We start from the raw sequence: 21,067 nt of genomic DNA on the forward strand, positions 1-21,067 counted from the left end.
TCTCTCCAGGACTCACAGTGGGAGACACACGGTGTATGGGGGGCCCCCACTGTCCTACGTGCTACCTGCTTCTGCAGGGTCCCAGCCTCCGTGGTCTGCCTTGGGGAGCAGGGCCAGCGGGTGTGAGAGCACCGGGGATCGGGGCCTGAATCTGAGCCAGCAGCCCAGCCCGGGCCCTGGGGTGAACTGACCCTTCAGCCCAAGGGCCTTAACTCCGCCACAGGGCATTGGATCCCACTGCTCACGTCACTGGGGATGGAGCGAGATCGGGGGCCCCCTCGGGCCGGGCGCGGCGCGGACCCCCGGGGAGCGAGACCGGGGGCCCCATCGGGCCGGGTGCGGTGCGGACCCCCGGGGAGCGAGATCGGGGGCCCCCTCGGGCCGGGTGCGGTGCGGACCCCCGGGGAGCGAGATCGGGGGCCCCCTCGGGCCGGGCGCGGCACAGACCCCCGGGGAGCGAGATCGGGGGCCCCCTCGGGCCGGGCGCGGCGCGGACCCCTGGGGAGCGAGATCGGGCTGACAGGGGGCTGCGGGTACGTCCATCTTCCTGCAGTGCCACAGATACACGGACCCTCCCACCGCCCCGATCTCAGCCTTCCAGCCCCCTCAGCCCCAGGCCACCCAGGTGCGGGGAGCAATCCCAGGGCGTCGGGGGGATTATCCAGCTCGGCTGCTCGTTTCATTTAACGATATTTCCGGATTAAAAACTCCCAGGATTGGAGCTGAAGCTGCAATTTAATCTCACCCTCTAATGACAGACAGCTTCGCCTGGGGAGGACAGGGGGACGGGACCCCCATGCCGGTGCCCCTCCCTTCCGACCCGCAGCCCCTGCTAGCCCAGCCCTGCCCCCGAGCCCTGCCAGTGCCCCTCCCTCCCGACCCGCAGCCGCTGCTACCCCAGCCCTGCCCCCCAGCCCTGCCGGTGCCCCTCCCTCCCGACCCGCAGCCCCCTGCCAGCCCAGCCTTGCCCCCCAGCCCTGCCGGTGCCCCTCCCTCCCGACCCGCAGCTCCTGCCAGCCCAGCCCTGCCCCCCAGCCCTGCCGGTGCCCCTCCCTCCCGACCCGCAGCCCCCTGCCAGCCCAGCTTTGCCCCCCAGCCCTGCCGGTGCCCCTCCCTCCCGACCCGCAGCTCCTGCCAGCCCAGCCCTGCCCCCCAGCCCTGCCGGTGCCCCTCCCTCCCGACCCGCAGCCGCTGCTACCCCAGCCCTGCCCCCCAGCCCTGCCGGTGCCCCTCCCTCCCGACCCGCAGCCCCCTGCCAGCCCAGCCTTGCCCCCCAGCCCTGCCGGTGCCCCTCCCTCCCGACCCGCAGCTCCTGCCAGCCCAGCCTTGCCCCCCAGCCCTGCCGGTGCCCCTCCCTCCCGACCCGCAGCTCCTGCCAGCCCAGCCCTGCCCCCCAGCCCTGCCGGTGCCCCTCCCTCCCGACCCGCAGCTCCTGCCAGCCCAGCCCTGCCCCCCAGCCCTGCCGGTGCCCCTCCCTCCCGACCCGCAGCCGCTGCTACCCCAGCCTTGCCCCCCAGCCCTGCCGGTGCCCCTCCCTCCCGACCCGCAGCCCCCTGCCAGCCCAGCCTTGCCCCCCAGCCCTGCCGGTGCCCCTCCCTCCCGACCCGCAGCCCCTGCCAGCCCAGCCCTGCCCCCCCAGCTACCCACGCTAAGCCGGTTATTCCCATCCATATGTTGTCCCCACGGGCTGTGATTATCATCTCTAAGCCCTTCGCCCTGCGCTCTGGCTGGCCCCCCCGGGTCCCGCTGCCGGGTTGTAAGCGTGATCCCTTGGCCAAGAAAGCCTCCCTCGGGTGCCTGGGTTCAACGCACGGCTTTTATTGTACACAAGGGCTGCGTGTCTGTGATGGAAGGGCCTGGGGAGGAGAGCTGGGGGGATGGTGGGATCCAGAGAGCCGTGGGGCAGAGGAGAGGGACAGGAAGGGAAGGGCCGTGGGGAGTGCAGGGGGAGGTGTGCGAGCGATGGGGGGGGCTGGAGGTCTGGGGGGACATGGTGTGGGGGAAGGCATGGAAGGGTCGGGGGATAGTTGGTAGGGAGGGTGGGGGGGACTGGAGGCAGTGATTTGGGGGTCACTCGTGGTGGTGTCTCGACAGCCAGTTGGGGCTCGACCCCCCGCCAAGGTCAGTCTCTGATCTCGGGGCGGCTCAGTCCCCTCAGCGTGACATCATCTTCACGAACTCTGCAGGGGAAAGACCCCATTAGTACTGATGCCTGGGGTGGGGGATCCCAGCCCCATGGAGCCGCCCCCCAGGGGATCCCAGCCCCCAGGAAGACCTGCGCCACTCACGCCAAGTCACACACAGTTTACCCACAGACCCCTCTTAGAGCTGGCAGGCCATGACCCTCCAACGCCAGCCCACATCCCTGCCAGGGCCATGGGGCCTGACCCACGCTGGCCACGTGGGCTCTGGCCGGGCGGCACATTACCCACAGTCCCTTGCCAGGCGCCCCAGCCCACAGGGTGTAGGATACGGCCCTGTCCCTTCAGCCCCCATGGGGGACGGCTCAGGTCCCAGCCAGGGGGGCAGATTACCCACAATCCCCCCGGGCGCCCCACGCACCCTCGAAGTCGACGGTCCCGTCCCCGTTGATGTCGGCCTCCTTGACCACGTCGCTGATCTCGCGCAGGGTGAGCCGCTCGCCCATGAGACGCTGCATGGCCAGCTGCAGCTCGTCCAGTGTGATCTCCCCGTCCCCGTTGGTGTCAAACTGCGGGGGGGCGGGGGGGAGCAGCCGTCAGGACTCCTGGGTCCTATCCCCGGCTCAGGTGGGTGGGGGCTGGAAGTCAGGATGCCTGGGTTCTATACCAGCTCTGGGAGGAGGGTTAGAGCTGGGGGCTGGAAGCCCGGACGCCTGGGTTCTCGCTTGGCCCTGGGAGGGGGGTTAGAGCCAGGGGCTGGGAGCCCGGACGCCTGGGTTCTCTCCTGGCCCTGGGAGGGTGTGATGAAGTGGGACTGTTCTTAATGTTTCCTCTGAATAGTGTGGGGGGTGCCTCAGTTTCCCCTAGGCATTTCCTAAGTCTCTAGGGGGTGGGGTAAGGGTGTATGATCATTGCAGAGCCCTAGAGGGCCGGTGTGTGCAGGGGTCTGGACACAGAGAATGGCCGACACCCTGTTTCCTGGCACCTGATGGCCTGGGCCCTTCTCCCCTGCAAGGTGAGAGCTGAAGGGTTGGAGAACAAAGGAATCCGGTGACCTCCTGGCCCGGGAAAGGGACAAAGCCCAGAGGAGGAGGGGCTGGAGGAAGTTTCAGTTTGGGGCTGGCTGGGACATGGAGTGAAGGGCAGACGGGGTTGTCTGGCTCACTGCCCCCCAAAATGGACCCAGCTGAGGGGTCCCGTTCTCTGCACCTACAAGCTCTGTGTTAGACCATGTTCCTGTCGTCTAATAAACCTCCTGTTTCCCCGGCGGGCTGAGAGTCCCGTCTGACTGTGGAGTTGGGGGGCAGGACCCTCTGGCTTCCCCAGAACCCTGCCTGGGCGGACTCGCTGTGGGAAGCGCCCGGAGGGGCAGAGGAGGCTGGAGGCTCCGAGGTCAGACCCAGGAAGGTGGAGCCGGGGGAGCTGTGTGTCCTGCAGACAGGCTGCTCCCCGAGAGGAGACGGCCCCAGAGTCCTGCCCGGCTCCGGAGGGAGCAGGTCCAGAGCATCGCCCAGGGACTCCATGACAGAGGGGGCTTAGAGCCGGGGGCTGGGAGCCCGGGCACCTGGGTTCTCTCTCCCTCACCTCCTTGAAGGCGTCCCTCATCTCCTGCAGCCCAATCATCCCAGCAGTCTCGGCCAGCAGCTTGGGTGTCATCAGCTCCACGAAGTCTTTGAAATCCACCCGGCCCCCCACTGCAACGGGAGGCTGGTGTCAGACGGGGGTGCCCTGCTAGGAGCCCCGCCCCCTCCTGGGCACCCCCTGCTCAGAGCCCCGCCCCCATCCCCTAGGCCCCCCCCTGCTCGGAGCCCCGCCCCCTCCCGGGCACCCCCTGCTCAGAGCCCCGCCCCCATCCCCTAGGCCCCCCCCTGCTCGGAGCCCTGCCCCCTCCCGGGCACCCCCTGCTCAGAGCCCTGCCCCCATCCCCTAGGCCCCCCCCTGCTCAGAGCCCCGCCCTGCTCGGAGCCCCGCCCCCTCCCAGGCACCCCCCTGCTCAGAGCCCCGCCCTGCTCGGAGCCCCGCCCCCAACCCCTAGGCCCCCCCCTGCTCGGAGCCCCGCCCCCATCCCCTGGGCCCCCCCCTGCTCAGAGCCCCGCCCCCTCCCGGGCACCCCCCTGCTCAGAGCCCCGCCCCCATCCCCTAGGCCCCCCCCTGCTCGGAGCCCCGCCCCCTCCCGGGCACCCCCCTGCTCAGAGCCCCGCCCCCATCCCCTAGGCCCCCCCCTGCTTGGAGCCCCGCCCCCATCCCCTAGGCCCCCCCCTGCTTGGAGCCCCGCCCCCTCCCGGGCACCCCCCTGCTCGGAGCCCCGCCCCCATCCCCTGGGCCCCCCCCTGCTCGGAGCCCCGCCCACATCCCCTGGGCAGCCCCTGGCTCACGGTTCATGTTGATCTGCTGGGAGAGCTCGATGAGCTCCATCTCGGTGGGCATGTAGCCCATGGAGCGCATCAGGGTGCCCAGGTCCTTGCAGCCGATCAGCCCGTCCTTGTCCTTGTCGAACTCCGCGAAGGCCTCGCGCAGCTCTGCCGAGGGAACCCGCCGGGCTGAGCCCCCCCGCCGGGCTGAGCCCCCTACATGGGGGGGACCCTGCCATCCTGAGCCCCCCTGCTGTGCTGAGCCCCCTCCGTGGGGGGGAATCCGCCACCCTGAGCCCCCGGGGGGGAACCTGCCAGGCTGAGCCCCCCCGCTGGGCTGAGCCCCCTCCATGGGGGGGAACCTGCCACCCTGAGCACTGTGCTGAGCCCCCTCTGTGGGGGGGAACCCACTGTCCTGAGCCCCCTCCATTGGGGGGAACCTGCCTTGCTGAGTCCCCCCTGCCATGCTGAGCCCGCTCCGTGGGGGGGAACCAGCCGCCCTGAGCCCCTGGGGGGGAGAACCCAGGAGTGCTGCCCGCTCCCCACCGCAGCCCAGAACCCAGGAGACCTGGGATTCCTGCAGCACCTGTGTTCCTCTGGGGTTGGGGCTAGTACGGGGAGCTCCTGCGTCCCGGCACCTGTGTACCGACCTACTAGACCCCTCTCCCCTTTGCGCTGCAATGAGAACCCAGGCGTCCGGGCTCACAGCCCCACCCCTCCTTCCCTGCTTTAATCGCTAGATCCCACTCCCCTCCCATGGGCGTCTTACCTTCAATTTCGTCTGCTCCCAGCTCCCGGTGCTGGAATAAAGAGACACACTCAGGGACCCAGCCCGGTCCTGCTGGGGAGAGAACCCAGGTGTCCGGACTCTCGGCCTCCTCCCCCAGCTCTAACCCACCAGGCCCCACTCCCCTCCCAGAGCCGGGGAAAGAACCCAGGAGTCCTGGCTCCCCATCTCCCAGATCTAACCCACCAGTCCCCCATTCCCCTCACAGAGCCGGGGAGAGAACCCAGGTGTCCTGGCTCCCCGCACCCACCCAGCTCTAACCCACCAGCCCCCACTCCCCTCCCAGAGCTGGGGAGAGAACCCAGGCGTCCTGGCTCCCAGCCCCCCTGCTCCCCTCACAGAGAACCAGGTGTCTGACCCCATGCTTCTCGGCGATGCCCTTGCGCAGGAAGATGCAGGCGGGCCCCAGGGCGTTCTGCATGGTGCCGGCTGCCGCCCCGGAGCCAGAGCCGTGGCTAGAGGAGGGGGCGGCTGTGCCAGGCTGGGGTGGGGGTTTATAGTTGCTCCCACGTCAGGGGATTATCCTCACCCCCACGACCTATCACCATCCCAACCAGGACAGCTGCTGAATAAATCCGCCCTGCCAACATCTGCTAGCTGGCACAAGGGCTGGGAGCCCGGGCTCCTGGGTTCACTCCCGGCTCTGGGAGGGGAGTGGGGTCTGGTGGTTAGAGCAGGGAGGGCTGAGAGCCAGGACTCCTGGGTTCACTCCCAGCCCTCAAGGACTTGGTGGGGTGGAGAGGAGTGGCGTTAGGAGTGTAATATAATATCACACTGAAAGGTGACAGGGCCAGAAAAAGTTAATTATCTCCCAGACTGACCTGACCCCTGGCCGAACTTTAGAGACTGGTTAGGAAGAGATGGCAATGGAGAGAGCTGTGAAATGCAGCCGGCCTTGTGAGAGAGAGAAGGGGGCTGTGTGCTCAGGCCTTGTGGTGTCAGCAAACGAGTCTTGTCTATTACCACGGCTTTGATTCATTGAGGAGGACGCTGGAGTGACCCGATGTGACGCAGCAGGGAGGGGGGAGTGTTGACCTGGGACTGTGCCCTGGGGAGGGGAGACCTGAGAGCCTGTCACCTGAGCCGGGAGGGGGAGGTGACACCTCTGCCCAGGAATGTGAACAGAGGCTGCAGGACGGGGCCTGCTGGGGGGGTTTAGTTTCAGTTTGGGGCTGGGTGGAGGAACGCAGGGAACCCCAGGGCTGGGGTCTGAGCTCCCTGCTCCTCCAGAAGGACTTGACTGAGGGGTCCTGGGTGTACCCACAAGCTCTGTTTTGGACTGTGTTCCTGTGGTGCAATAAACCTTCCGTTTTACTGGCTGGCTGAGAGTCTCAGGGAATCCCAGGAAGAGGGGTGCAGGGCCTGGACTCCCCCACACTCCGTGACACCCGGGTCATTGTCTGGTCCCTGGGAGGGTTGTGGTGGCCTGTGTCTGGACTGGTGGTGGGTAAGTGGCCCCGGGCTAATTGCCAGCCTGTCTGGGAGAAGGGAAGTCAAGCCGGGTGTTTCCTCAGGCCTCGAGGCTGCTGGAAATGTCTCCAGATCCTGGGGCACGATCCTTCCTCAGCGCAGGTCTGCCTTGGGGCTCAGGAGGGGAGACCCTGAGCCGTAAGGATTGACACCCCCAGCCGCTGACTGGAGTCGCCCTGAGTGTGGACGTTGGGCTGTAACCTCTGGACTGTTTCCAAACGGACTTTTGGCTGCTCCAGGCTCGTCTCTGCTGGACCTCAAGAATTGAACTCAAGCCTGTCTGGGTATCGATCTTTTCTTTTTTAATAAATGTTAGTTTAGTTAGTAAGAATTGGCTGTAAGCCTGTATTTGGGGTAAGATCTAAGTTATCATTGGACCTGGGTGTGTGGCTGATCCTTTGGGATTGGGAGGACCTTCTCTTTTATATGATGAGAGAAGATTTTCTGTAATCGTCATCACATCCGACAGGTTTCCGAGGGGCAGCTGTGTTAGTCTGTAGCAGCAAAAACAACGAGGCGTCCTTGTGGCACCTTGGAGACTAACGCATTTATTTGGGCATAAGCTTTCGTGGGCTAGAACCCACTTCATCGGATGCACGGAGTGAAAATACAGGAGCAGGTATAAATACACGATGGGGGTTGCTTTACCAAGTGGGAGGTCAGTCTAATGAGATAAATCAATTAACAGCAGGATTCCATGGGAGGAAAAATCACTTTTGAAGTGGTAAGAGAGTGGCCCATTACAGCCAGTTGACAAGAAGGAGTGAGTAACAGTAGGGGGAAATTAAGTTTAGGTTTTGTAATGACCCAGCCACTCCCAGTCTCTATTCAGGCCTAATCTGATGGTGTCCAGTTTGCAAATTAATTCCAGTTCTGCAGTCTCTCGTTGGAGTCTGTTTTTGAAGTTTTTTCGTTGAAGAATTGCCACTTTCAGGTCTGTTATTGAATGACCAGGGAGGTTGAAGTGTTCTCCGACTGGTTTTTGAATGTTATGATTCCTGATGTCAAATTTGTGTCCATTTAGTCTTTGGTGTAGAGACTGTCCGGGGTGTCCAGATGGAGGCCTGAGGCCGGGCACCTTACGGGAACTGTGGTGTTTGGACTCCTGAGTACCCGGGGAGGTCAGACAGAGGCTGGTTTGGGCTGGCTGGGGAAATCTAGGTCCTGGAATATCCCCCAGCGTGTGGGGTCTGTCTGCCCTGGTCTGTTCGCAGCTCACCCTGATTGAGTGACCTCAGCGGGGTCGCGTGCTGATCGGAGCCGGGTTAATGGCTGATGGGGCCCAGCCGGGTGGGGCGGGGCTGAGCACAACACTGGGGGTGGCAGGCCCCCCTGGGGAGGCTGTAACAGGTTTGGGGGCAGAGCCCTTGGAGCAGAGGGGGGCCTGGGTTCCTGGTGGGCTGGCCCCCAGCAGCCGGGGCCTGGGGGCAAAAGGCCTGTGGGCAGGTGGCCCCAGGGGGGTTGCGGAGCCGGGCCAGGGGGGTACAGCACAGCAGGCAGCCGACGTGGGGGGCTCGGGGGGCCCTTCCCTGGCAGGCAGTGCTGGGATCAGGGATGCGCTGCAGGGATCAGGACTCCTGGGTTCCAGCCACTCCTCCCCTGCACGCCGGCCTCGCCCAGCCTCCGGGGGTGCCTGCTCCTTGGCATGGGCCCCGGGCCCCCCCGAAATGACCCCTGCTGGCACGGGAAGGCAGGAGGCAGGAGGGTGACCCAGGAGACCCTGGAGGCAGGACCCTGAGGTCCTGGAGGCAGCAGTAGGAGGTGCTAGTGGTTGGGGCCCTGTGGCTCATGGGGGGCCAGGAGGGTGCACTGGGGGGGATGGGAATTTGTTGCCCCTCCCCCACATGTCTGGGGAATGGGGGACCCCCCAAATCCAGCCCTGGCCTGCGGTGGGGTTGGCTGTTGAGTGCAGGGTGAGAGGCTGGGGTGTCAGAGGCTGGGGGGGTGGAGGGGGGGTTAAGAAAGAACCCAGGTGTCCGGGCTGAGAGCAGTAGCCAGTGCCGGGGGAGTGGGGCGCTCGGGGGGGGTCTCCCCGCTCACGGGGCGCTCTCCCCCCAGGCCAGGGCGTGGATCCGGTCGGCGGCTGCCTCCATGCGCTGCCGGTACTCCAGGTGTCGGTGATTCCCCTCGGGGACCCCGGCCAGCCCGTACGCCAGCCCCCAGCAGCACCCCGCAATGACGCCTGTCGAGTCGCTGTCTCCTGCAGGGAGATGGGCACAGGTGAGACGCGGCCCCCCTGGGGGGGGCAGGGCACCCAGGGGCCCCCCGGGGCGGGGCAGCTCCTTGCCCGGAGCTGGGATGGGGCCCCTCTGGGGTGGGGGCGGGACACCCAGGGATCCTGCAATGGGCTGTTTGCCCCACATAAGCCCTGCGTGGGTCAATGTGGGTCAGACGGGGCCAATTAACCTGCCATGCCCCAGCTGTGGGGGAGGTCTGGGGGGGTTCAGTCCCTGGAGGGGGCAGGGAGGTTGGCCGGGAAGGAGAATGAGGTCAGGGGGTTGCCCTGGGCCCTGCCCTGGCTGGGAGAGTCTGGCTGGGGTCAAGCGGGGTGAGAGAGCCAAGGGGAGTGGAGGAGTCTCTGGGGCCACGAGCTGTGTATACTGGCATCGGGATGCAGCTGGCTCTGGGGCAGGGTGCCGGGGGCTGTGTATACTGGGGCTGAGATGCGGCTGGCTGTGGGGCAGGGCACAGTGTATAGGTGGGGCTGTGGGGCAGGGAGCTGTGTATACCGGCATCGGGGCCAGGATGCGGCTGGCTCTGGGGCGGGACGCGGGGGGCTGTGTATACCGGCATCGGGGCCAGGATGCGGCTGGCTCTGGGGCGGGACGCGGGAGGCTGTGTTTACTGGCATGGGGGCCGGAATGTGGCTGGTTTGGGGTGGGGCGTCAGGAGCTCTGTATACTGGCCTTAGGGCTGGGATGCAGCTGAGTCTGGGGTGGGGCGGTGGGAGCTGTGTACACTTGGCATCAGGGTCAGGATGCGGCTGGCTCTGGGGCGGGACGCGGGAGGCTGTGTATACCAGCATCGGGGCCAGGATGCGGCTGGCTCTGGGGCGGGACGCGGGAGGCTGTGTTTACTGGCATGGGGGCCGGAATGTGGCTGGTTTGGGGTGGGGCGTCAGGAGCTCTGTATACTGGCCTTAGGGCTGGGATGCAGCTGAGTCTGGGGTGGGGCGGTGGGAGCTGTGTACACTTGGCATCAGGGTCAGGATGCGGCTGGCTCTGGGGCGGGACGCGGGAGGCTGTGTATACCAGCATCGGGGCCAGGATGCGGCTGGCTCTGGGGCGGGACGCGGGAGGCTGTGTTTACTGGCATGGGGGCCGGAATGTGGCTGGTTTGGGGTGGGGCGTCAGGAGCTCTGTATACTGGCCTTAGGGCTGGGATGCAGCTGAGTCTGGGGTGGGGCGGTGGGAGCTGTGTACACTTGGCATCAGGGTCAGGATGCGGCTGGCTCTGGGGCGGGACGCGGGGGGCTGTGTATACCGGCATCGGGGCCAGGATGCGGCTGGCTCTGGGGCGGGACGCGGGAGGCTGTGTTTACTGGCATGGGGGCCGGAATGTGGCTGGTTTGGGGTGGGGCGTCAGGAGCTCTGTATACTGGCCTTAGGGCTGGGATGCAGCTGAGTCTGGGGTGGGGCGGTGGGAGCTGTGTATACCGGCATCAGGGTCAGGATGCGGCTGGCTCTGGGGCGGGACGCGGGGGGCTGTGTATACCGGCATCGGGGCCAGGATGCGGCTGGCTCTGGGGCGGGACGTGGGAGGCTGTGTTTACTGGCATGGGGGCCGGAATGTGGCTGGTTTGGGGCGGGGCGTCAGGAGCTCTGTATACTGGCCTTAGGGCTGGGATGCAGCTGAGTCTGGGGTGGGGCGGTGGGAGCTGTGTACACTTGGCATCAGGGTCAGGATGCGGCTGGCTCTGGGGCGGGACGCGGGGGGCTGTGTATACCGGCATCGGGGCCAGGATGCGGCTGGCTCTGGGGCGGGACGCGGGAGGCTGTGTTTACTGGCATGGGGGCCGGAATGTGGCTGGTTTGGGGTGGGGCGTCAGGAGCTCTGTATACTGGCCTTAGGGCTGGGATGCAGCTGAGTCTGGGGTGGGGCGGTGGGAGCTGTGTACACTTGGCATCAGGGTCAGGATGCGGCTGGCTCTGGGGCGGGACGCGGGGGGCTGTGTATACCGGCATCGGGGCCAGGATGCGGCTGGCTCTGGGGCGGGACGCGGGAGGCTGTGTTTACTGGCATGGGGGCCGGAATGTGGCTGGTTTGGGGCGGGGCGTCAGGAGCTCTGTATACTGGCCTTAGGGCTGGGATGCAGCTGAGTCTGGGGTGGGGCGGTGGGAGCTGTGTACACTTGGCATCAGGGTCAGGATGCGGCTGGCTCTGGGGCGGGACGCGGGGGGCTGTGTATACCGGCATCGGGGCCAGGATGCGGCTGGCTCTGGGGCGGGACGTGGGAGGCTGTGTTTACTGGCATGGGGGCCGGAATGTGGCTGGTTTGGGGCGGGGCGTCAGGAGCTCTGTATACTGGCCTTAGGGCTGGGATGCAGCTGAGTCTGGGGTGGGGCGGTGGGAGCTGTGTACACTTGGCATCGGGGTCAGGATGCGGCTGGCTCTGGGGCGGGGTGCTGGCAATGGTGTGTGCTGGGAGGTTCACTCCACCGCTCACCTCGTGGGTCAGGGTCGCTGGGCCGGGGGGACTGGCCGGCTTGGCCCAGGCTGGAGCCCCGCACCCGCAGGGCAGGAGCAGGTGCAGGGTGAGCTGAGTGCGGGCGGCAGGGGCAGCCGCGGTCCCTCCCCAGCCGCAGGGCGCCCCCAGAGGAAGCCGTGGGGAACCAGCAGCCCCCTGGCAGGGCGCCCCCAGAGGACGGGGTGGGGGAAAGCCTGATGCTGGCGAAGCAGGACCGAGGATTGGGACCGTGCAGGCCTGGGCGGGAGCCAGTTGGGTCCCGGGGCTCGGCCGGGTTCCCCACCAGCCCCGAGGCCGGATACTGCACGGCCGCCCGGGCCAGCAGCAGGAGGGGGCGTCGGACCTGGGGGGCGTCTGTCCCCGGAGCAGCCAGAGGGAGGCGCCCTCCCCATGGCCGCAGGGGCTTGTTTTATGAAGATCAGCATGTGAATGGCTCTGGGACAGGACAGAGGGGGCTGGTTATACAGGGAGCAGAGTTTGGATGCGGCTGGCTCTGGGGCATGTTGGGGCCAGGGATGCGGCTGGCTCTGGGGCGTGGCAGGGCTCTGGGGCGTGGCAGCGGGGCCGGGGATGCGGCTGGCTCTGGGGCGTGCCAGGGCTCTGGGGCATGTTGGGGCCGGGGATGCGGCTGGCTCTGGGGCGTGGCAGGGCTCTGGGGTGCGGCGGCGGGGCCGGGGATGCGGCTGGCTCTGGGGCGTGGCAGGGCTCTGGGGTGCGGCGGCGGGACCGGGGATGTGTCTGGCTCTGGGGCGTGCCAGGGCTCTGGGACGCGGTGGCGGGGCCGGGGATGTGGCTGGCTCTGGGGCGTGCCAGGGCTCTGGGACGCGGTGGCGGGGCCGGGGATGTGGCTGGCTCTGGGGCGTGGCAGGGCTCTGGGGCACGGCGGCGGGGCCAGGGATGCGGCTGGCTCTGGGGCGTGGCAGGGCTCTGGGGCGCGGCGGCGGGGCCGGGGATGCGGCTGGCTCTGGGGCGTGGCAGGGCTCTGGGGCACGGCGGCGGGGCCGGGGATGCGGCTGGCTCTGGGGCATGGCAGGGCTCTGGGGCGCGGCGGCGGGGCCGGGGATGCGGCTGGCTCTGGGGTGGCCGGACTCACCCCCATGGAACATGGCCCGGCTGCAGAGCTCGTCCCAGCGGTCGCCAGAGCCCAGCAGCGCGTCGTAGGCGATCATGGGGGCGTCATGCCCGCTGCGCCCCGCCCAGCCCTCCAGGCTGAAGGTCTGGTAGATGCCGTCGCGCTCCGCCGGGCCGTAGCGGGGGGGGAACCGCGGGGGGCCGTGTCCTTCGGCCAGGCCCCGCTCAGCCAGGTACCTGCGGGGGCAGGGATGAGACCAGGCCGCCGACCCCACCCCCGGCCTCGCCCCCCTTTCCTGTCCCCCGCCCTGCGCCTGGCACCTCGCTTGGCCCCCCCGGGGGTCTGCGCCCCCCTTTCCCATACACCATCCTGGCCTGGGCCCCCCCAGACTCGCCCGGGGGTCTGCGCCCCCCCTTTCCCATACACCATCCTGGGCTGGGCCCCCCCAGACTCGCCCGGGGGTCTGCGCCCCCCCTTTCCCATACACCATCCTGGGCTGGGCCCCCCCAGACTCGCCCGGGGGTCTGTGGCCCCCCTTTCCCATACACCATCCTGGGCTGGGCCCCCCCAGATTCGCCCGGGGGTCTGCGCCCCCCTTTCCCATACACCATCCTGGGCTGGGCCCCCCCAGACTCGCCCGGGGGTCTGTGCCCCCCCTTTCCCATACACCATCCTGGGCTGGGCCCCCCCAGACTCTCCCTGGGGTCTGTGGCCCCCCTTTCCCATACACCATCCTGGGCTGGGCCCCCCCAGACTCGCCCGGGGGTCTGTGCCCCCCCTTTCCCATACACCATCCTGGGCTGGGCCCCCCCAGACTCGCCCGGGGGTCTGTGCCCCCCCTTTCCCATACACCATCCTGGGCTGGGCCCCCCCAGATTCGCCCGGGGGTCTGCGCCCCCCTTTCCCATACACCATCCTGGGCTGGGCCCCCCCAGACTCGCCCGGGGGTCTGCGCCCCCCCTCGCCCCCCCCCACTCACCAGGCCCATTTCTGGGGGAAGTACCCCCAGGCGCCCAGGTTGGGCTCCGTCTCGACGCCCGTGTCCCGCACGTAGCTTTGGGCCAGGGGCAGCGTCTGCAGCAGGCCGGCCCCCCACTGCGCCAGGGGGAGCCCCCGCACCGCGTAGGCCGTGAACAGGGCCGAGGCCAGCGCCCCCAGGTACCCTGCAGCGGGGCAAGGGTCCGTCAGGGCCCCGCACGGAGCCCCCAGTACCCTGCCCCCCATCCCCGGGCCTGGGGCCAGAGCCGCCGCTCAGAGCAGGACCCCCCCAGTTCCCTGCAGCGGGGCACGGCATCGGGGGCTGGGACCTCCCACAGCCCTTCCATAAACCCCCAATGGGAGATGGGCGGGGGGATGGCCTCCCACACTGTGCCCCACCCCCCTGCAATGGGGCACGGCATTGGGGGCTGGGAGATGGGGGGGCTGCCCCCTGCAAGGGGGAGGGGGATGCCAGGGGTGGGAGTGTGAGACTATTTTCCCCTCCAGCCCCCTGGCACAGTGCCAGCCCCTCGTACCCCCTACCTGTGGGGTGATGGTGTGTCATGCGCCCGCTCTCCACGCTGATCCGGATCAGGGTCGGTAGCTCCGTGGGGCGCGGGTACCTGGGGGGGCAGGGGCAGTGCAGGGTCATGCCCCCCAGCCCGGTGCCCCTCCGACACTGGACCCCCCCAGCGCCCCCCTGGCATGCAGCCGCCAGACCCCCGAGACCCAGAGCCCCCATCTTCCTGGACGCTCTGTCCTCTGTCCTGACCCCCCCCAGTCTCCTCCTGATGCCCCCAGCTCCGACCCCCTTCCCTGGGGTGCCCCATGGCCCCTGGGGGCCCCGGCCCCCACCTGAGCCCGATGGCCATGGAGCGCATGGCGGCCCCGCAGCCGGTGGCGTTGGGGTTGAAGGGGATCCGGTACCCGGCCGGCTCGCCCGGGCGCAGCTGGGACGTCCCTGGAGGGAGAGAGGGTGGGGGTCACACGGGCACCCCGCAGAGTCCCTGAAATAGCACCCCCCAAGCCCGGCCCAGGTATGCACAGCCCACGACCCCCCCCCACATGTCCTGGGGACCCCCCCATGCTCCCCCCCATGTCACAGGCGTGTGGGGCTGGTGGGCTGCGGGGGCTGCTGGGCTCGGGGGGGCACATGGGGCAGCTGGGCGGGGCAGTGGAGGGGGCCCCAGGAGGCAGCTGCAGGCTGGGTGTTGGTGGGCATGGGGGGGGGCCCAGTGCCCAGGGGGTGCCAGGCATGGGGGGGCATCTCTACCCTACCCAGGATGCTGGTGGGGCCGGGTTTCCTGCCCTCCATGTCTCCCATGGCTGCCACGTAGCCTCGCGCCAACTCCTGCAGCAAGGGCTCCCCTTCCAGTCCTGGGGGGCAGAGAGAGGGGTCAGTCTGGGGCCCCCCCAGCCACCACAGGGACCCCCAGCCAGTCCCCTTCCTCCCCCTACACCCCAACTTCTCTGGGTCCAGCTAACCGGCCCAACCTGATCCCTGATTTATCCCCGCCCCGGTGCCCCCCGTTGCCCCCGGGTCTGCGCCCCTGGGGCGTTCGGAGGGTAATGGAAGGCCCCCGGCCAGGTGACCGGAGCCGTGCTCGGAAGGGATGGAGGTGAAGACGAGGGAGCGAGACGGGCTGAGCGCTCGGGGCTGGGAGCCGACGAGTCTCGGTGATGGCGGGGGCTCGGATCCCAAGAGGGATATGGACACTGAGGAGGACGCTGGAGCGACCCGGGTCGTTGTCTGGGCCCTGGGAGGGTTGTGGTGGCCTGTGTCCGGACTGGTGATGGGTAAGTGGCCCCGGGGTAATTGCCAGCCTGTCTGGGAGAAGGGAAGTCAGGCCGCGAGGCTGCTGGAAATGTCTCCGGACCCTGGGACACGATCCTTCCTCAGCGCAGGTCTGCCTTGGGGCTCAGGAGGGGAGACCCTGAGCCGTAAGGATTGAGACCCCCAGCCGCTGACTGGAGTCGCCCTGAGTGTGGACGCTGGGCTGTAACCTCTGGACTGTTTCCAAACGGACTTTTGGCCGCTCCAGGCTCGTCTCTGCCCTCAAGAAGGGAACTCGAGCCTGTCTGGGGATCGACCCCGTCCCCAGCTCTCCGGCTTTTCTTTGCCAACCCTCCTCCCCCCGACAGAGGTGTCTGGATGGAGGCCGGAGGCCCGGCAGGTCAGGGGGACGGCGTTGGTGCCCGGGGGGCCGGACAGAGGCTGCTTCGGGCTGGCTGGGGGACCCTAGGTCTTGGGATGTCCCCCGGCGTGTGGGGTCTGTCTGCCCCGGTCTGTTCGCAGTTCACCCTGATTGAGTGGCCTCAGCGGGCTCCCACGGGCAGCCCCGTCACCCCCCCCTTTTCTCTCCCCCCCCGGGTCTGTGCCCCCGCATTTCCCCCCGGATCTGTGCCCCCCAGACCTGTGTCCCCCTCACCGGTGGCCAGGGCCTCGGCGGTTGCCAGGTGCAGGACGGTGTCGTCGCTGACGGGCCAGTCGGGGAGCGCGGCCTGGATGCCCCCCAGCCCCCCCAGCTGGGCCAGCTCGGCGTGGATCTGGGGGCCCGAGGGGCAGTACTCCCAGCGCTGGTTCCGGTAGCCCAAGGCGTCGCCCGCCCCGCTCAGCACCATGGCCGCTCGGTACGCCGCCCGGGGAGGGGCCCTGGGGGGAGACGGGGGTCAGGGCTCCGGCCCCCCAAGCATCAGCCCCCCGCCGCTCCCCCCCGCCGCTCAGCGCCCTGCTGGCTGGGTAAAGGTGTGTGGGGGGTCAGGGGTCTGGCCCCCAAACCCCACCCCCCAACTCTTCACCCCCCCACTCAGCTCCATGGCTGGGGCTGGGGACAGCCTGGGGTGGGGGAGGGGGGCACTTACGTCCCCTCCATGGAGCCTCCAGCTGGCCGGGGGCGTCTGGCCCACCTGCGTCCGTCTGTCCCTGCCGGCCCCTGCCCGTCCCTCTGTCTGTCTGTCTGGCCGTCAGTCTCTGCTGGGCCCTGCGTCCCTGTGTCCCTCCCTGCGTCCGTCTGTCCCTGCCGGCCCCTGCCCGTCCCTCTGCAAGGGCCTGGCCGGCCAGCCGTCCCCCCGTCCCCCCGTGCCCGTCCCTGCAGGCCCCTGTCCCTGGGTCCCCCTGTGTCGCCCCCCCAATGCTGGCTCAGCGAGTCCTGTCTCTAAACGCGGCCTTGGCGTGGAGCCAGCTCCAGCCGGCCGCCCTTAAAGGGGCCAGAGAAACCAGAGCCCGCAAGAAGGGGGCTAGATGGGGGTGTGGGGCCGGGGAGCTGGCTTGGGGGGTGGGGGGCTGGGTAGATGGGGCTGTGGGGGTGGAGCTGGGAGTGTGGGGGCAGGTGGGAGCTGGGTAGATGGGGATGTGAGGTGGGGGCAGGGGGGCTGGCTGGGGCTGTGGGGGTGGGGAGCTGGGTGCCTGGGGGTGTGTGGGGCTGGCTAGATGGGGCTGTGTGGCTAGATGGGGCTGGGTAGATGGGGCCGGCTGGGGTTGTGGGGCTGGCTAGGTGGGGCTGTGTGGGGCTGGGGGGTGGCGGGGGCTGGGTAGTCCTGCCTCCCCCCAGCTCTCGCTGCCATTTCCTGCCATGCGCCCATCTCCGCATCACAGCCCACAGCTCGTCCGCTGGTCACTGCCTCCCGCCTGTTTCCTGCCCCCGGGGGCCCCTGGGCTCAGAGCCGTGCGCGGGCCCCACTGGGTCAGCCGGGCAGGGGGCAGCGGGAGCCGGCCCCACGGGGGGAGCTGTCGGGCCAGGCTGGCTGCAGACTCAGGCAGGCGTCGCCGCTCCCCCGGCCGGGCGTCGCCAGGGCCGGGGCAGCCCCTCCCCGGGGGCTGCGTGTGGGGCGGGCGCTCGGCCGCGATGCGCCTGGTGCTGTGGGTCGCCCTCCTGCGGCTGGCGGCCGGCTCCCGGCAGCGTGGTAAGGGCAGGGGGCGAAGCCTCCGTGTCAGACGCATGGAGCTGGCAAGATCCAGGGGGCAGCGGCTGGTCCTTGCTCTGTGTGTCGCTGCGTGTGCAGCACCTGGCACCCGGGCCCCGACCTCGGGCGGGGCGGGGGGCTGGGCGGCGAGGGGGCCCGACCTCAGGCGGGGTGGGGGGCTGGGCGGCGAGGGGGCCCGACCTCGGGCGGGGCGGGGGGCCTGGAAACAGAGTGTCGGCCATTCTCTGTGTCCAGACCCCTGCACACACCTGCCCTGCAGAGCTCTGCAACGCTCACACCCCCTTACCCCACCCCCTAGAGACTTAAGAACTGCATAGGGGAAACTGAGGCACCCCCACACTATTCAGAGGAAACATTAAGAACAGTCCCACTTCGTCTCAAAGGGCCAGGGTACATAAATGGCCGACACTCTGTCTCCTGGTGACTGATGGCCTGGGCTCTTCCCCCCCCTGCAAGGTGAGAGCTAAAGGGTTGGAGAACAAAGGAATCCGGTGACCTCCTGGCCCAGGAAAGGGACAAAGCCCAGAGGAGAGGGGGCTGGAGGGAGTTTCAGTTTGGGGCTGGCTGGGGACAAGGAGTGAGGGGCAGACGGGGTTGTCTGGCTCACTGCCCCCCAAAATGGATCCAGCTGAGGGGTCCTGTTCTCTGCACCTACAAGCTCTGTGTTAGACCATGTTCCTGACTAATAAACCTCCTGTTTCCCTGGCTGGCGGAGAGTCACGTCTGACTGCGAAGTTGGGGTTGTCACGGAGTGTGGGGGAGTCCAGGCCCTGCACCCCTCTTCCTGGGATCCACTGAGACTCTCAGCCAGCCAGTAAAACAGAAGGTTTATTGGACAACAGGAACACAGTCCAAAACAGAGCTTGTGGGTACAACCAGGACCCCTCAGTCACGTCCTTCTGGGGGAGCAGGGAGCTTAGACCCCAGCCCTGGGGTTCCCTGTGTTCCTCCACCCAGCCCCAAACTGAAACTAAACCCCCCCAGCAGGCCCCGTCCTGCAGCCTCTGTTCACATTCCTGGGCAGAGGTGTCACCTCAACGTCCCCCTCCTGGCTCAGGGGACAGGCTCTCAGGTCTCCCCTCCCCAGGGCACATTCCCAGGTCAACACTCCCCCCTCCCTGCTGAGTCACATCGTCACATCTCTCCCCCCTTCGAGACTGAACTGAGCGGGGTCACTGTGACCAGTGACCTGGGGAAGTTCGGGGCCCCCTCTCCGGGACAGCGCATCCGCTATCAGGTTGGCCCTTCCCTTCATGTGGACCACGTCCATGTCGTAATCCTGCAGGAGCAGGCTCCATCTCAGGAGCTTGGCGTTGGCTCCTTTCATCTGGTGCAGCCAGGTCAGGGGAGAGTGGTTGGTGTAGACGGTGAAGTGTCCCCCCGAAGAGATAGGGCTCTAGTTTCTTGAGGGCCCTCACCATGGCCAGGCACTCCTTCTCGATGGCCGCGTAGTGTTGCTCCCGGGGCAGCAACTTCTTGCTCAGGTACACGATGGGGTGTCTCTCCCCCTTTTCATCCTCCTGCATTAACACTGCCCCCAGTCCCGTGTCTGAGGCGTCGGTGAACACCACAAAGGCACTTATCCTTATTGAACCTCATCAGATTTCTTTTGGCCCAATCCTCCAATTTGTCTAGGTCTTTCTGTATCCTATCCCTCCCCTCCAGCGTATCTACCACTCCTCCCAGTTTAGTATCATCCGCAAATTTGCTGAGAGTGCAATCCACACCATCCTCCAGATCATTTATGAAGATATTGAACAAAACCGGCCCCAGGACCGACCCTTGGGGCACTCCACTTGACACCGGCTGCCAACTAGACATGGAGCCATTGATCACCACCCGTTGAGCCCGACAATCTAGCCAGCTTTCTACCCACCTTGTAGTGCATTCATCCAGCCCATACTTCCTTAACTTCGTCCCACTTCGTCACAGCCGGTACGTCCCCAGCCCTGACTCAGCCCCTTCCCTCTGCCCCATAACTGGCCCTCGGTCAGGCCCAGCGCTGGTCCCCAGACTCCGGACTCCCTCATTCCAGGGCCATACGTAACCCGGGGGTGGCTCCCACTGGGGCAGGCAGGTCCCTGGGGAGTCCGAGGGTGTGTCCGTGTGATACCCCCGGAGCTGGGGTCGGGGGCCGGAGAACCCGGGAGTCGGTGGGCGCTGGGGTCCCCTGGGGATTGGCAGTCGTGGGGCTTGGTGGTGGGGTCGCGCCGAGGAGCAGGGAGGGCAGCAACCGGGAGGTCTCTCTGACGTGTGCGTCCCCAACAGCTGGCGGCCTGGAGATGGGGCTCAGGGTCATGCTGTGGATGCTGCGAGCGTCACTGTTGCTGGCCATGGCCATGGGGGGCTGGCTCTGCTGCGACACCGGCAGCCGGCCGAGGAAGGTGAGGGCTGAGTTTGCTCAGCGAGTGCCCAGCACTGGCCCCAGCATCGGTCCCCTGGCTAACACGGACCCCTCTGGCCCTGTCTGAACTGGGTCTGACACGTCCTCCCCTCACCCCTCGTTCCCAGGGACGGCAGGGGGTTGGGGTGAGCCCAGAGCCCGTTTCGCTCCGTGCAGCCTCGTCCCGACCAGGCGCTGGTAGGGCCAGAGGCTCCTGCACGGGGCGAAGAGCCGGGACTATTCGGGTGTCCTGAGAGACATTCCCGGGAAGGCACAGGAAAAACGGGGCCTGCCCCAGTGATATGATGGGGGGGCATCACCCTCACACACGGGCAGAAGCGACCCCCAGGAGTTTGTTCATAGCACCTTGTCCAGAGAGACACCCTGGGCTGGAGTCAGCACCTGTAAGCAGCCCTAGACCGCCGGGGGGCCTGGCCCCTGTGGAGACAGGGCCCTGAGCTGCGACCCACGTCTCTCCCTCTGGGCACTAACGCTGCTCTCCCCCGTGGCCGGTGCACAGATGGTGGAGCAGGCGACGGAGCGGATCTGGGACCCCCTGCGTCAGATGTTCCAGCGGGCTCGGGAGGCGATCTCCTCGCGGAGCCGATAGGAGGACCCCACCGCGGCCCGCAGCACCATGGCTCTCCATCCCGCAGCGCTGTCCCTGCCTCCAGTGCCCCCCTCGGCCCGTGGGCATCCCGCGCGCCGGCCTCCCAGCAGCCAGTTCCTGCCCTTGCTGCTCCGGGGAGCGACTGAGCTGCCGGCCGCGGCAGGAGCTCTCTGCAGGGACACAGCCTGTGTCCCCTCTCGCCCCCGTGTCCCCGGCCCCTCGCTGCGTCCGGCGCGTGGGCGGGGTGTGGTTTCCTCTCTGCTCAGCTGTCTCTCTACACGCCCTGCGCAGCTGCAGTTCCTGGGCTGGGACCCCCCCCGATCCCCGCGGACCCCTCTGCTGGGAGCCAGCGCTCGGGCCAGGCGTCGCCTGGGGCCGGCTGGGCCCTGCTCCTCCCTGCCTGGCACCCTCGGGCATGCACACGTCAGCCTTTGCCCCTGCCCCGAGCTCAGGTGATCTGCTGAATGATCATTTACATCTTAGAACGAGTTCAGCTGCTTGTTAAAATTAACGCTGCCGTGCAAATATTTCCCCAGCTTCCAGAGGCTCCTGCCTGTCCCCCTGCCCCAGCCCCTGCTTGTTAAATCCGCACAAATAAAACAAAGTCTGCTCTGCAGGTAGGAGGACGGGAAGGGAGGGCAAGATCCTTTTGCAATGGGCTTCG

At 67.6% G+C, this 21,067-nt stretch overlaps 3 protein-coding genes and 1 long non-coding RNA gene across 7 annotated transcripts in view; 2 read left to right on the top strand and 2 right to left on the bottom strand.

Moving 5' to 3' along the window:
• Window positions 1–21,067, top strand: part of LOC311514199 (uncharacterized protein) — a gene marked incomplete at its 5' end in the record, with an annotated part of 64,023 nt that overhangs the window by 18,383 nt on the left and 24,573 nt on the right. The gene's annotated exons all lie outside the window — the stretch shown is intronic.
• Window positions 1,798–6,026, bottom strand: CABP5 (calcium binding protein 5). Of its 3 annotated transcripts, none has more exons than XM_084652610.1 (6): window positions 5,809–6,026; window positions 5,262–5,333; window positions 4,517–4,660; window positions 3,726–3,835; window positions 2,563–2,710; window positions 1,798–2,180 (listed from the first exon to the last, which is right to left on the bottom strand). In XM_084652610.1, exons 1-6 carry the CDS (start codon window positions 5,867–5,869, stop codon window positions 2,155–2,157), a joined length of 561 nt encoding a protein of 186 aa, XP_084508736.1. In that variant the 5' UTR covers window positions 5,870–6,026; the 3' UTR covers window positions 1,798–2,154. The 3 variants fall into 3 exon arrangements, with proteins under 3 accessions (XP_084508736.1, XP_084508737.1, XP_084508738.1); XM_084652611.1 differs by having other exon boundaries at window positions 5,262–5,330; window positions 5,809–6,025; XM_084652612.1 differs by having other exon boundaries at window positions 5,262–5,292; window positions 5,638–6,023.
• Window positions 7,271–16,595, bottom strand: LOC311514205 (ADP-ribosylhydrolase ARH1-like). Its single transcript, XM_084652609.1, has 8 exons — window positions 16,349–16,595; window positions 15,916–16,139; window positions 14,765–14,863; window positions 14,342–14,447; window positions 14,030–14,109; window positions 13,488–13,671; window positions 12,530–12,744; window positions 7,271–8,949 (listed from the first exon to the last, which is right to left on the bottom strand). Exons 1-8 carry the CDS (start codon window positions 16,357–16,359, stop codon window positions 8,786–8,788), a joined length of 1,083 nt encoding a protein of 360 aa, XP_084508735.1. The 5' UTR covers window positions 16,360–16,595; the 3' UTR covers window positions 7,271–8,785.
• LOC311514207 lies at window positions 15,538–20,545 on the top strand. 2 transcript variants are annotated; one of them, XR_014709844.1, is made up of 3 exons: window positions 15,538–15,660; window positions 19,679–19,794; window positions 20,314–20,545. It is a non-coding gene; the product is annotated as an uncharacterized lncRNA (long non-coding RNA). The 2 variants fall into 2 exon arrangements; XR_014709845.1 differs by lacking the exon at window positions 15,538–15,660 and adding an exon at window positions 17,063–17,389.

This window comes from Lepidochelys olivacea (assembly GCF_965140295.1).
Source record: "Lepidochelys olivacea isolate rLepOli2 genome assembly, contig: Scaffold_29, whole genome shotgun sequence".
Lineage (NCBI taxonomy): Eukaryota > Metazoa > Chordata > Testudines > Cheloniidae > Lepidochelys > Lepidochelys olivacea.